Below are 15079 nucleotides of genomic sequence, written 5' to 3' on the forward strand. Positions count from 1 at the left end.
CGCAAGTCTCTGTGGCGCCATCGGTTAACACGCTCGGCTGTTAACTGAAAGGTTGATGGTTCGAGCCCACCCAGGGACGCTCCTGTATTTCTAGGGTGGCACGGTGGCTCACTGGTTAGCGCTGCTGCCTCACAGCACCAGGGTCCCAGGTTCGATTCCAGCTTTGGGCAACTCTGTGTGGAGTTTGCACATTCTCCCCATGTCTGCGTGGGTTTCCTCCGGGTGCTCCGGTTTCCTCCTACAGTCCAAAGATGTGCAGGTCAGGTGAATTGACCGTGCTAAATTGCCCATAGTGCTAGGTACATTAGTCAGAAGGAAATTGGTCTGGGTGGGTTACTCTTCGGAGGGTCGTTTTGGACTGGTTGGGCCAAAGGGCCTGTTTCTGTACTGTACGGAATCTAATCTAACAATGAGCAGGTGAAGTGAAATGACTGAACAGAGGAATCATGGGTTATGAAGATGAGGTATTAATTAAAAGTGAGCTGCGATGTTAGTTGCCAAGAGTTCACAAATGAACTTCTTAAATTCCTCTGTTTGAAAGTACAATGAGTCCATAAGGTAGTCATGATGGGATTAGAGACTCAGTCTGCAATCAGGAGTGAAAATTAGACAGAGTTCCAAAACAAACTAGTCTGATACTACGTGTTTTTGCCTAACAGATTTGAGGAAAAATTTTGAACAAGACCCCCAGGCAAAAGAGGTTCCCCTAGAAGGGAAGATCATTTTACACTGCCGTCCCCCTGAGGGAGTGCCTTCTGCCAAGGTAAGAAGCCTTTGACATTCCACAAACAAACATAATTTAAGAAACTCAGTGACCATTTCTCTCGCTTTCCTGACAAAGTGTTTACAATGCCCTCTTGATTATCCATGTGCACCATTACCTGAAAGCTGTTTTCTTTTTCTGCAACTTAGGCTCCGATCATTCAATTGAGTATTTTTATTTGATTTTCACATGCACAGCAGGATTGTTTAACTGGATTTCCAGTACCTGGTAGAATTCAGTATCATATGGTGTTGATATTTAGCTTCAGATCCCAGAGAGCAGCGGGAGTCAGGCTGCCAGCATCTTCTCGAAAAATAACTCATTTTTAAAATGGATAAAAAGTAGACCTTGTCAATACCTGCTGGGAACTTGATTGGATAAAAGAAAGAAGCATTCTCGTTTATATACAATGCTTTATCTCAGATATGTCAAGGCACTTCATTCAAAGGGGTCGATTTATTTTTTTACCTGTCGTAGTCAGAAGCATTGCCCCCCCCAAATAGAGAGACCGGCTCATCTAGTTTTAATAATGAAGATACAAACCAGGAGCAGAATTAGACCACTCAACCAATCCAGCCTTCTCTGCCTTTCAGTAAGACCATGGTTCATCTGTTTTTGTTTGCAAATTCCCATGCACTTTGGCTAAGCTAGGAGTCTGTAGCCTATCAAAAATCAGTCTATCTCTGACTTCAAAATACCAGGGTCCCCACCTCCATATCTTTCTGCGCCAGAGAATTCCCAGGTCCATCACATGTCCGAGACGAAAAAGGCCATTCAGCCCATATGTCTGCTCCACCTCTTGCTCAGGCCTGATGAGTTGCGCATCATCTCTAGTCCTATCAGGGCAACCCCTAAGTTTAAAATAGTGTCACCCATTTCCAGACTGACCCACAAGAGGAACCATCCTTGACACGTCTGCCTTGTCAACACCATTCAGGATTAAATCATTGAAAAAAAGTAGGAGCAAAACTAGGCCCATTCAGCCATCGAGTTTACTCTGCTACTCAAATGAAGTCATGGCTGATTTGATACCCCACTTTCCTCCTTTCTCCCCATAACCGTTGATTCCCTTTCAGATTCAAAATCGGTCTGTCACAGCCTTGAATATACTTAATGATCCACCCTCTATGGTCGTCTGTGCTGAAGAATTCCACAGATACACCCCCTGAGAGAAGGAATTCATCCTCATCTCTGTCTTAACTGGGTGATCCCACACTTTACAATTATGCCCTCTGGGTCTAGATTCTCCCACAAGGAGAAACAATGTCTCAGCATCTACCCTGTCAAGTTTCCCAAAAAATGCAAAATATATTTCACTGAGATTTCATCTTATCCTCCTGATCTCCAGTGAATACAAACCCAAACTGTCGACACTTTGTGTCATCCTCAATGCTTGCCTTTCCACCAGTTTTATGACATCGCAAATGTGATGATTGTATATTCACTTGCCTCATCCAAGCCTTAATATGTATTGTACATCATTGTGGCACGACTTGCGATCCCTGTGACACTCCACTGATTGAAATGTTTCCATTCTGAAAATGATCCGTGATTCCAACTTTGTCTACCATTAGGAAGTCAATCCTCAATCTTGACTAATATACTTCTACCATCAGCCCTTGTTTTCCTATCGAGCTGAATTTGCGGATTCTTATCAAATGCCTTTTGGATCCCAAATATATGTTGTACGCTTCAATCATGTCAGCCCTCTTTTAAACTCCATAGGGAACAACTCCAGCCTGTACAAACTATTAATCTTAAGACAACACACTCATTCCAGGTATTAATCAAGTAAACTTCCCCTGAACAATATCCAATGCATTTACATTTTTCCTTAAAAAATGAGACCAAAACTGTACACAGTATTCCAGCTGTGGTCTCACCGATGCCTGGTATAATTAAGATTGAGAACAGAGGCAAAGGAAATCTTGTGACAGAAAGAATGATGGAATTTATTTCCAGGATTAGTAATTATGGCGTGAACTGTGTCAACATTCAAGATTAGATTCTAAAAAGGGAAAGAATTTGAACAACTTGAAGAAATATAATTTGAACTGTTTTGTCAAGAGGAGAATAAACAGCGACATGCCCTGTTTGAGCCAAATGAGTTGTTTCCATGCTGCAACCTCTACGCATCTGTCTTGCAGTTTCTAGGAATGTGATTCTGATGGAGCTAAACTCGTGCTAAAAATTCACACGACTTCTTGTCTACTTCAATCCTTATGCTGCATTTAGCTTTTAATAGAATCCAAGGAATATTCCATTAAGCGTCTAATTACTCCACTTCATTTGTTGTCAACAACAATGTCTTTGTGTTCCAACTCATTGAAATGCACTGTCCAATTCACAAAAGGGTTTTGTTCTATTTGCATCTCTGTGCTCGTCCGTCACAATTTCAGACAAGGGAAAGCTGCATAATTATGGGATGTCTTCTGTTTGTCCAGGGGGAATGAGGCAGTAAACATTCTTTCCATAATTTAATTAAAGTGTATATTCTGTCAACTTCCATTTGGCAACTTTCCCAGGTAATTACATTTTAGGTTCCAACAACAATGCTTTACACATACCTACATGTAATATATTCAAAACCTTCCTGCTGGATAGATGTGAAAAATTCAACTGCATCTCTCATGCCCTTCTGGAAATGGAACATTGCCTTTATCTTTGTATTGCCACATCACAATTACACTTACACTTCTGGAGAAAGGTGTGACAGTTGTGCACCCTCATTTAAGTATTGCCGACTTTTGAAGCTTGCTTCACATGAAGACTGCAAATTCATTGAAGGTTGTTTTTTTTTTAAATAACCGTTTAATTTTTCATTCATTCAAGAGCTCTGGGTATGGCTACTCAGCCCCATCGAACTGACAGACCCTGCTCGGCCATTTTAGACAGCACATGAGAATCGACCACATAGCTGTGGGTCGGGAGTCATAAATATACCAGATTGGCTCAGGACAGCAAAGTTTCTTATTTCAAGGTCATCAGTTTTATTTGCCTCAGTTCTGTACTTTCATGATCATCATCGCCAGGATGGTCTTCTTATTCCAAATTCATTTGATTTACTGAATTTAAATTCCCATGATGCTGTGATGGGATTCAAATTCGTGTCAGCAGATCACTCAAGCCTCTGGATTACCCGTTCACTGACATAGCCACTATCCTATTTTATTACCATTTAGAAATTATAAAACTATCAATAAATGGTTGCTTTTCATTTGAATCAAAGTATTACTCATTTTATATGATCTTTTACTTAGTTCTCAGCCCTCTGATTCCATATCCAACCAGTCCATATTGGTTTCTCTTTCATGATCTATCCATTTGCTTTCTACTTTAAAGCTGCTTAAATTCCAGTCTGCTGGCAAGTTGCAGACTATACATTTTGACAACCCCAATCCTGTGCTTCTTGTTCAGGTTTGCTGCTTTGTCCTATTTGTCCAGCTCAGTATCAACCATGATCTAAGGCAATGGCACACCAGACTCAAGGGATTGAATGGCTTACTGTGATCAACCTGGCCAGGCCCCCTCAAAGCACTTCAAGAAGGTAGCCTGGACCTGAACTTTGCTAGTTGTTTTAAGCAGGATATTCCAAGAGGGATGCAGCTGGCCCAACCACTTCGTGCTAAACAAAACAGAATTGATTTACAAGATTACCAAATGAAATGCAAACAAAAGAGAACAAAATTCAGAATAACTTAACCTGTCCGAAAACCCAACAGATTATCCCAATTTAATGATGCTGTTCCAAATTCCTTCAACAATCCCCATAAACACTCCTTGGCACGAAAGGTAAAGTCAAACACAGAGAGAGAGAGAGATGGCAGAGAGATTCAGCATGGAACAACTGCTTCCGTTGAGTATTTCTTGGACCAGTAGCCTCAAAACTGCTTGCTAAAGCCAAAACAAACCAGAGAAAATCTGAGCTGGAAGAACTAGCCGTTCCCCCTTCGTTGGACAAGTCTTTTATTTTAATTTGAAAGCTTTCTGCCTGAGGCAGTATCTGTTAGCTACCAACAAATTGGCCCATAAACCCATCCAAGCCAGACCTCTCAACAACTTGGTGTTTGTGACCCTTCTGAGGAAATAAAAACAAGGATAACGTAACCTTGTTGAAGGAGCAGTAGCATCACACCTTCCCCCTTTAGAAAAAAGTGTACTATAAATATCCAAAGATGGCTTCATTTTAAAATCCCTTAATCTTAAATTGTTACAACACCCATATATCTTAATCATGCTAACATTTTGTTCCAGTCTGTTTTACTCCGCCACCAAACACCACCGTTTCTCATTCAAATCTCGACATTGCATCAGCAATCACGCCCTTCCACATGCCCAGTTTTCAAATTGAATGGTTGTAACAACAAGCTCCATTTAAACAGTCTGGAATTTTTGTTCCTAAATTTCTCCACAGAGTTCAGTGGGTTAAGATCAGTGTCTATGACTGTCTCAGATACATTACTGGTAACACAAACATTGAAATGTTGTAACGCCAACACCAAGCTCAAAGTCTCCTTCTCAACTGTCCAATATTTCTCTGGGAGAAAGTGAGGACTGCAGATGCTGGAGATTGGAGTCAAAATGTGTGACTCTGGAAAGGTACAGCTGGTTAGGCAGCATCCAAGGAGCAGGAGAACTGATGTTTCGAGCATAGAAACCTTGACTCTCCTTCTGCTCAGGTGCTGCCTGATGGTCTGTGCTTTTCCAGAGCCACACTTTTTGACTGACAAATATTTCTGCAGATGAATGTTCAACTTCCTCGAAAAATACCCAATAGGTCTTTCTATCTTCTCATCATCTTCCTGTAAGAACACAGCACCAACCCCCACATCACTCGCATCGATAGCCACCTCAATGGTTAACACCACTTTCACGCTGTCAAATGCCTTCTCACAGTCTACTGTCCACTGATACCTCTTTGCCTTTCTTGAGCAATTCAGTGAGTGGAGCAGTCACACTGCCAAAACCTGGTACGAATTTTCGATAAAATCCGCTTAATCATACTTAGTACTTCTCTTTTTGTCGATGGTATGGGAAATTCCCCAATTATCTTTGTTTTCGCATTCCATTGGGCAATTTATCCATGTCCAAAAACATGGCCCAGGAAGGTGACTTGGGCTTTGACAAATTCACTTTTGGCCAGGTTTATCACCAAGCCTGCCTCCTGAAGTCGGTCAAACAATTTGGATAAATGTTACAAACATTCCTTCTATGTGTGACTACACATCACCAGGTCATCAATATAAGCTACACAATTGGATATTCCGGAAATGCCTTTATTGGTTAGTCTCTGCAATGTGGTTGGCGCATTTTTCATACCAAACGGCTAGACTTAGCTGATACAGTCCATTCAGCATTACAAAAGCTGCAATTGCCTCAGCTTTTTCAGACAAAGGCACCTGCCAGTATCCTCTGAGCAAGTCAAACTTAGAAATATAAGTTGTTTGTCCCACCTGTTCAACACAGTCTTCCAAACATGGAATAGGACATGTGTCAGTCTTCATAACTGCATTGACGTTGTAGTGGTTCACACGTAGCCTTTGGGTACCATCTGGTGTTGACACCATTACTCTGGATGAGCTCCAGTCACCGTAACTTGCTTTGATTATGTCATCTTGGAGCATGCATTCAATCTCCTTTTGAACCTGTGACAACTTTCGAGGGTGATGCCTTCAAAGGTGTTACTTAATCGGAACAGCATCTCCTGTATCTACGTCATGCATAATTAGGTTAGTACTTCCCAGCTTATTTCCACATACCTCCCTCTGTGATACTAATAACTCTTCCAGGTCATTTCGATTTTCCTCTGGAAGGTAACTCAATAATTTATCTCAACATTTGACAACTTCCTCATTGTTCAGTTTAATTTGAGGTACGTCCAATTCAGAATCCTCTGTACGTGGTTCTTCTTTCTGTGTTGTAACCAATTACACAGTCTCCTTTGGCTTTCCTTCCCTGTCAAAATACCTTTTGAGCATATTCTCAAGACACACGGTGAGATTTCTTTCTGTGTGGAGTCCTTATCAAATAGTTCACCTCACTCAATTTCCTTTCAACTTGATAAGGTCCACTAAACTTTGCTTTTAAAGGTTCACCTATCATTGGAAGTAACACTAACACCTTATCTCCGATAGCAAAATTGCAAGTTTTTGATTTTTTTGTTTGCTTCCTGTTTCATTGTATGCCATGATACTTTTAAATGCTGTCTCGTCAACTCCCTACTCTATTTAATCGTACCCTGTATTTTGATACACAGTCCAAATATGTAGTCTCTGAATTATGACTTAACAATTTCTCCTTCATTCATTTTAGCTGTCCTCTCACTTCACAACCAAAAACTAATTCAAACAGACTGAATTTGGTCGATGCATTAGGTGCATCTCTGATCACTAAAAGTATAAATGTAATGCCCTTATCCCAATCATCTGGATAGTCTTGATTATAAGCCCTCAACATAGTGTTTAATATCTGATGCCACGTTTCTAATCCTCCCTGTGACTCTGGATGGTACGCAGTAGATTATTTTATGCCTAAACTGCCCATAACTTCCTTGAATAATTTTGATGTGAAGTTTGACCCTTGATCTGATTTGTATCTCTATGGGTAGTCCATATCTAGTGAAAAATTTGAGTAACTTCTCTACAATCCTTTTAAGCTGTGATTTTGCGTAATGGATTGGACTCTGGAAATCTAGTGATTGCATCCATTATTGTTATCAAATACTGCTTCCCATTTTCTGTTTTAAGTATGGGCCCTATGCAACCAATTAAGACTCTTTTAAAAGGTTCCTCAAATGCAGGAATAGATATTAAAGGTGCGCGTTTTATCACTGCCTGTCATTTTCCAATTACCTGACATGTCTGGCAAAATTCACGTATGTCCTCGTGCAGTCCAGGCCAGCAAAAATGTTTCTGTATTTTAGCTTGAGTTTTTCTCACCCCCAAATGACTCCGTCATGGTAGTTCATGCACCACTCGCAACACCTCCTTTCCATAGCCCACTGGTAATATGACTTGATGAACTTCTCCCCATTTCTCATCTGCCTGAATATGTGATGGTTTCCATTTCCTCAATAAGATAGCACCTTTCAGGGATACAGTCAGATTCTTTTTCCGTGTATGCCTTTTGATACAATTTCTTTGAATTTTCATCTTTCTGTTGTAACTTAGTTAATTTATCTTAGCTGAAGATATCTGCTTTTTCATCTACTTGCTCCTGGTTTGTGTTAACAGTTTGATCAAACAGGGTTTCTGCAAATTACACTTCAACTTTCTTATCTGTACTCCTGTTTCAGCTGGTGACTTTGTGGCCTCGTTACCACGCAGTCAGGAAAACTCCCAGGATATGTGTCTGAAATTGTTCAGTTGCCTGAGTTCCCACTGGCTTTTCAACGATAGTAGGCAGCTCTCCTACCTGTGAACCAGCTACATCGTGAGCAAAGACAAATTGTATTCTTGGAGCTGAGAGTCTGTCCGGTACTCCTACCACGATTTCTCCACTCTTCCCTAGACACTCTAACCTCACTAGACATAATTATGCACTTCTTGTGAATTCCTCCGACTAGTACCTTTCCTGGCAATAATCCTTCAGAGGGAAGTATCTCCTCATCTTTCAACATGAGAAATTGAGAGGGCCCTGTATCTCTTAATACTGTAACTTGTTTACCTACTGCTCCTGGTGTTTGCAAGTAAACTTTACCTTCGCAGGTATATGATTTAAGGAGATCTGGCACTTCCTCCTTAACCAACCTCCGACCAGGTTGCATATTCTGGTGCAGCTTTCTAGCCTTCACTGTGCTTTCTGTTACCTCTCCAACAAAATGCACTGGCTTATCCTGTTTTCCTACATCTGGCTTCCCAGTGCTTTTCCTAACCCTCCAACACTCTGGTTTCATGTGGCCCACTTTATTGCAGTGAAAGCACCAGAGCTTTTTAACTTCTCTTTCCTCTTCAAGGGTTTCGTTTTTATCCTGTGGTAAGATAATGATCCTGACCAAGATCTACATTTCCTTTTCCGCATGAGGATTTCTCTTCCCCAATTTCTTTCCTTCACTGATTGAAATTGATTTTGGAAGCCAAACTTTGATTTATGGACCAACTTAAACCAAGTGTCTTGGGTTTGCTTTATCTTTAATTCCCCTATCCAACTATCAAAATTAATTTGTTTGTTCCTTTCAAAATCAACTATGTTTGACCAGGGTCCCTCATTAGTTTGTTGAACCATTGTCTGCAGGCTTCTGGTATAAGCTCATATGCACTAAAGTTGTCTTTCTTCACTTCCTCATACACCCTGGATACCTCCTCTGATAGTGTTGCAAATACTTCACTAGCACTACCGACAACTTTTGTTTGGATCAACAAAACCCATATCGTCACTGGCCTCTTCATTTGTTTAGCTACCTTTTCAAATGAAATGAAAAGGCTTCCACATCCTTCTCATCAAATTTAGGCAACGCTGGAATATATTTCAACAGCAAGTTTAAATGTTGAGCTATTGCTGTAATTATGTCTCTTTTCCTAAAGGAAGGAGACAGCTCCAACTCCAGCTTGTCTGCTAATTCCAGTCGCTTGGCCTTAATCACCTTTTGCAAAACCCCCAAAGTCACTTCTTCCAACCTCAGAAAACTCTTAGTGACTGAAAGAGCCATTACACTGTTTAAACCAGCCAAAATCGACACCCAGAACAAAAGACAGTAACACCTACCACTCGCTGCCTTCAAGTCCAGCAATCCTCATCCCAATCGGAACTAGGCAACAAGTTCCGGACAAGCCCCCAGTCTGGTATGGACCAGGCCAGACTCCCTCAAAACATCTCAACAAAGTAGCACAGACCCTAAACTTTTTCGATGTTTTAAGCATATGTAATGTGGATATTCCAGGAAGGTTGCAGCTGGCCCACCACTTAGTTTGAAACAAAACAGAATTTATTTGCAAGACTGCCAATTGAAACACGAATGAAAGAGAACAGAAAAGCAGAATAATTTAATCTATCTGAAAACCCAACAGATTATCCCATATTAATGATCCTGTTCCAAATTCTTGCAACAATCCCCATAAACACCCCTTGGCAAGCAAGGTAAAGTCCAACACAAAGAACACCACCTTCCATGCAGCTGTTTCTTGGACCAGCACCCTCAAAACTGCTTGCTAAAATCAAACCAACCCAGTGAAAAATGAGCTGGAAGAACTGGCTATTCCCCCTTCATTGTACAAAATCTTTTAGACTTGAAAGCCTTTTTCCTAAGGCAGTCTATGTTAGCTTTAATCAAATTGGCAATAATACCCAGCCAAGCCAAACCTCTCAGCAACTCTGTAGTAATGAGCCTTCTGAAAATAAAAACCATGAACAACATAACCTTGTTAAAGGAGCATCATCGTCGCATTACCCCTACTCCTGTTTCCCATGTTAAAACTGTTGGTCATATTTGAATTTGGATTTGGTGGTCAATGAAACCATGATCGGAACAGCATGAGCTGTTAGCTCTCGTGAAATAGGGATTGAAAATGAATCAGAGTATTCACTATGGGCCAGCATTGGCTGCAAAGCTAAGACACTTCTGCTGTTCAGAAAAATTGCAATGACTTCACAACCACTTCGGCTGCAAAATAGAACTTGCATGGACAAATTCCCATGTTTTAAATTCTTTAAGTTACCCTCTACTACACACAATAGTTGACGGAGTTTTAGATCTCAACATGTTTATGGAGAAATAGTCATGGATTTGTTTAAAATATAGTGTAAGAGATGGATATGGGCTTGTGGAGATCATAAGGAAAATGTGCTAAGTGCCACATCAAGTAGAAATTTTGTGACGTATCTGTTGTGTTCAATGAACATGTCCAACTCAACTTACTACGCACAAATGGTCAAATAGTGTCTGAATTGCCAAAGTGGAATGCAGATGGGTACATGTGCTAATCGATGATAATGTCCCATCTGGTGTCTTCACAGGGCTCAGGGAACCCTGTGGAGTGCCAGCCGCATTGAAGGAGCAGCACATAGGCATCAGCACCTGCACTCTCTGCAGAAACACAGGCAGCTACAATAAAATGCAAGAGTTGGTGCTTCTGAGGAAGTGCAAGATTAGGAAGGGTTAGCAGTTCTGAAGAGCCAGCTGATACAGAACAAAAACTCCGTATGCTCACTGCCAGCTTTACAGGGGTACAGATCTGCATTGGTCTGCTTGCAAAATGTGCTTGTTGGAGAAATAGGCCAATAAAAGGAAGAAAAAAACTTGCGTTTTAAGACTGCCTTTCACATACAAGCTTCACAAAGCACTGAAATTTTGTCCTCTGAAATCCTGTCACTTTCGCCATGGGAACAGTCTCTTAAGCCTTCTTCCACCATTCAATTAGATTATTGCTGAACTGTATCTGAAGTCAATTTTTCTATCCTGTGGTTGCTAAGGTGACTAAAATAATACAGTGTCTGATTACAGTAATTTGTGGCGAGGAGTGAAGGACATTAGACGATAGACATTAAACATGAGACTCAAACACAAAGAAGACCTGTGTCTCTTTCTTGCTGCAATGAACCATGAGCTTATACTTTCATTGGTGTCATCTTCTTCCCAGAATCTTGACTGAACAGTGATTGGGGTCCTGATTCTAAATGTCATATGGAAACGTGAGCCCTTTCATGCATTTGTCTAACACCTTTCAGGACTTCAGGATCCCATGAATGGTTGAAATACTTCTGAAGTGTCATCTCTCTTGCAATCTAAGAAACATGGCAGTCAATCTTTGCATCGCAAGTTCTCTCAAACAGCAGATTAACAATGACAAGTTAATCTACTCTTATAATGTTGATTGACTGACAAATATTTGCCATGACCTTGGGAGAGTGCTGCTGCTCATCTTTGAATAATGGCATGGGAGCTTTTTTTAGTCTGTTTTTTATTTCAATTTCAAAAATATACTTTATTCATAAACGATTTCTTGCACCTTGTCACAACCGCAGTTCAGTTCTGCACAGTAGCATATCAAGGAATTTGACTCTGCCCAAACAAACCTCCAAAGAACAAGACAATATTTATGTGTATTTGAGGCACCAAGAGAATCCGATAACTGAATGGACCACAATTTAACTTAGGCAGAGGGACTTCAGATCTTTGCCCACTGTGCTTTGGCAGCTGTTGCCCCGAGATATAGCGTGTCGCACAACGCAGAGTCCTGTACCTAGGAATGTGCCAGTTTACAAGGTTCAGTCAGGGTCAACTCCTTGTTCTGGAAGACCACCAACTTTCGGGCCGATCAAAGAGCGTCTTGTCACTGAGTTGATGGTCCTTCAGGTGCAGTCCACGTTTCTCTCGGTGTGCGTTCCAGGGAACAGACCACAGACGACAGAGTCCTGCATCGTGGAGCTGATCGGGACGAAACTCAACAAAAAACACTCCATCTTTTTGTGCAAAGGCACATTCCAGAAGGAGGGCAGTGAGCCTTTGTGCAGGTTGACAGAATGTCGCTGGTAGTGCAGCAGAGTTTTTGGTGTAATAAGTCATCCAAAAGGAGACTTTCAGTCCATGCAGCACTCTGTCATTACCACTACAGTTGGAATATCAGCATCAACAGTGTGGTCAGGCTTCTGGAGTGGTACTTGAACCTGTTGATTCAGAGATGAGAGTACGACTCTTTGGGTGGTCTAACAGTAAGATAACAACCCTTCCTTAACATCAGGGCTCACTTATTTTTAAAAATTATTTATTCATGGGGTGTGAGCACACTGGCTAGGCATGAATCGCCCAGAGAGCAGTTAAAAGTCAACCACATTACTGTGGGTCTAGAGTCACTTGTTGACCAGACCAGGTAAGCACAGCAGATCATCTCTACGAAGACATGTTTAGTGGTTCTTTCCAGATTACCTGGTCACCATTAGATTCACTTTTTTTTAACTTGAATTCAAATTTCACCATCTTCTGAGCCACATATCAGTGTTACATGGAAAAGTCAGCACAGCATTTACTTTCTGCAAAAGGATTTGAAGCCACAACCTTCTCAATCAGAATCACAGCACCTGCCACCTGAAGGGCAATGTAATTTTTTTTTTAGCAAACACCAATGTTTAAAGCTTTGTTGCTTGTTCACGTTATGAACCCAGAATCACTTTCAATAAAATCTCTTTCGGAGAATGAGCAGTAACTGACTAATTTTCGCCATAAGTTTGTTCAGCTTTAAAGAGGATTCAAGCTGCAGTCACACCAGCTAAAATACGGTCAAGACGATAACAGAATCAGTTTCGGACAACTATGGTTGCCGAAGCCTTCCGTGTGTACCGCTGCAAATGGCAGGATCTTACAGTGTCATCGAGTCATAAAGTGGTACAACATGAAAAAAAGACTCTCGGTCCAACTCCTCCAAGCCGACGAGCTATCCTGAATTAATCTCATCCCATTTGCCAGCACTCAGCCCATATCCTCTGAATCCTTCCTATTCATGCACCCATCAGGAGTCTTTTAAATGTTGTCATTGTACCAGCCTCCACCAATTCCTCTGACAGCTCATTCCATACAAGCACCATCCTCTGTGTGAAAAGGTTGTCCCTTAGGCCCCTTAAAAAGTTCTCCCCCCTCACCCTAAACCTATGCCCTCTATTTATGGACACCCCCAATCCAGAGAAAAGACCTTGTCTCTTTACCCTATCCATGCCCCCCCCCATGCTATTATAAACCTCTATAAGGTCACCCCGCAGTCTCCAACACTCCAGGGAAAACAGCCTCAGCCTATTCAGCCTCATCCTATAGTTCAAACCCTCCAACTCTGGCAACTTTCTTGTAAATCTTTTCTAAATCATTTCAAGTTTCACAGTACCCTTCTGTTAGGAGGGAGACTAGAAGTGGCCTAACCAATGTCTTGTGCAGCCACAACATGGCCTCCCAACTCCTATTATCAGTGGCCTGACCAATAAAGGCAAGCATACCAAACGCCTTATTCACTATCCGACCTACCTGCAACTCCATTTTGAAGGAACTATGGACCTGCACTCCAAGGTCTTTTTGTTCAGCAATACTCCCCAGAACCTTGCCATTAAATGTATAACTCCTGCCCTGATTTGCCTTTCCAAAATGGAGCACCTCCCATTTATCTAAATTAAACTTCATCTGCCACTCCTCGATCCATTGGTCCAGCTGATCACGATTCAGTTTTCATCTGAGATAACCTTCAGTGTCCACTACACCTCCAATTTTGGCATCATCTGCAAACTTACTAATTATATCTCCTATGTTCACATCCAAATCATTTGTACAAATGACAAAAAGCAGTGCACCCAGCACCAATCCTTGTGGCACACCACTAGTCATAAGCCTATAGTCTGGAAGGCAATCCTCTACCACCATGCTCTATCTTCTACCTTCGAGTCAGTTCTATAACCAAATGGCTAGTTCTCCCTGTATTTCATGTGATCTAACCTTGCAAGCCAATCTACGAGAAGGAACCTTGTTGAACGCCTCACTGAAGTCTATATAGATCATGTCTACAGCTCTGCCTCCTCAATCCTCTTTACTTCTTCCAACAACTCAATCAAGTACGTGAGACATGATTTCCCATGTACAAAGCTATGTTGAATATCCATAATCAGTCTATGGCTATCCAAATACATGTAAGTCTTCACCTTCAAGAGTCTCTCTAAGAACCTCCGCACCACTAATGTCAGTCTTACCGGTCTGTAGTTCCCTGGCTTGTCCTTACTACTTTTCTTAAACAGTGGCACCACGTTAGCCAACCTCCAGTCTTCCAGCACCTCAACTGTGATTATTGATGATCCAAATATCTCAATAAACGGCCAGCAATCACTTCCCTAGCTTCCCACAGAGTTCTAGGGTACACCTGATCAGGTCTTGGGGATTTATCCACCTTTGTGTTTTAAGACATCCAGCACCTCCTCCTCTGTCATGTAGACATTTTTCATGATGTCACCATCTGTTTCCCCACATTCTGTGTGTTCCCCATGTCCTTCTCCACAATAAACACTGATGCAAAATACTCCCCCGACTCCTGTGGTTCCACACATTGGCTGCCTTTCTGATCTTTGTGGAGCTGTATTCTCTCCCTCATTTCCTTTTTGTCCCTCGTGTAATTATAGAATCCCATTGGATTCTTTTTACCCCTATTTGCCAAAGCTATCTCATGTCCTCTTTTTGCCCTCCTGATTTCCCTCTTAAGTATACTCCTACTGCCTTTATACTCCTCTAAGGATTCACTCGATCTCTGCTGTCTGTAACTGGCACATGCTTCCTTGTTTTTCTTAACAAAAACCTCAATTTCTCAAGTCATCCAACATTTCCTACACCTTGGAGAAAGTGAGGACCGCAGATGCTGG

General features: G+C 41.5%; 1 protein-coding gene across 3 annotated transcripts in view; it reads left to right on the forward strand.

Annotated features, from left to right (window-relative positions):
* Positions 1 to 15079, forward strand: part of LOC140459648 (netrin receptor UNC5D-like) — a 453166-nt gene that overhangs the window by 291470 nt on the left and 146617 nt on the right. For all 3 annotated transcript variants that reach the window (XM_072553978.1, XM_072553979.1, XM_072553980.1), the window contains exon 4: positions 660 to 763. In XM_072553978.1, coding sequence (XP_072410079.1) covers positions 660 to 763 — 104 coding nt within the window. The remainder of the gene's footprint in view (positions 1 to 659; positions 764 to 15079) is intronic.

Source organism: Chiloscyllium punctatum, chromosome 35 (assembly GCF_047496795.1).
Source record: "Chiloscyllium punctatum isolate Juve2018m chromosome 35, sChiPun1.3, whole genome shotgun sequence".
Lineage (NCBI taxonomy): Eukaryota > Metazoa > Chordata > Chondrichthyes > Orectolobiformes > Hemiscylliidae > Chiloscyllium > Chiloscyllium punctatum.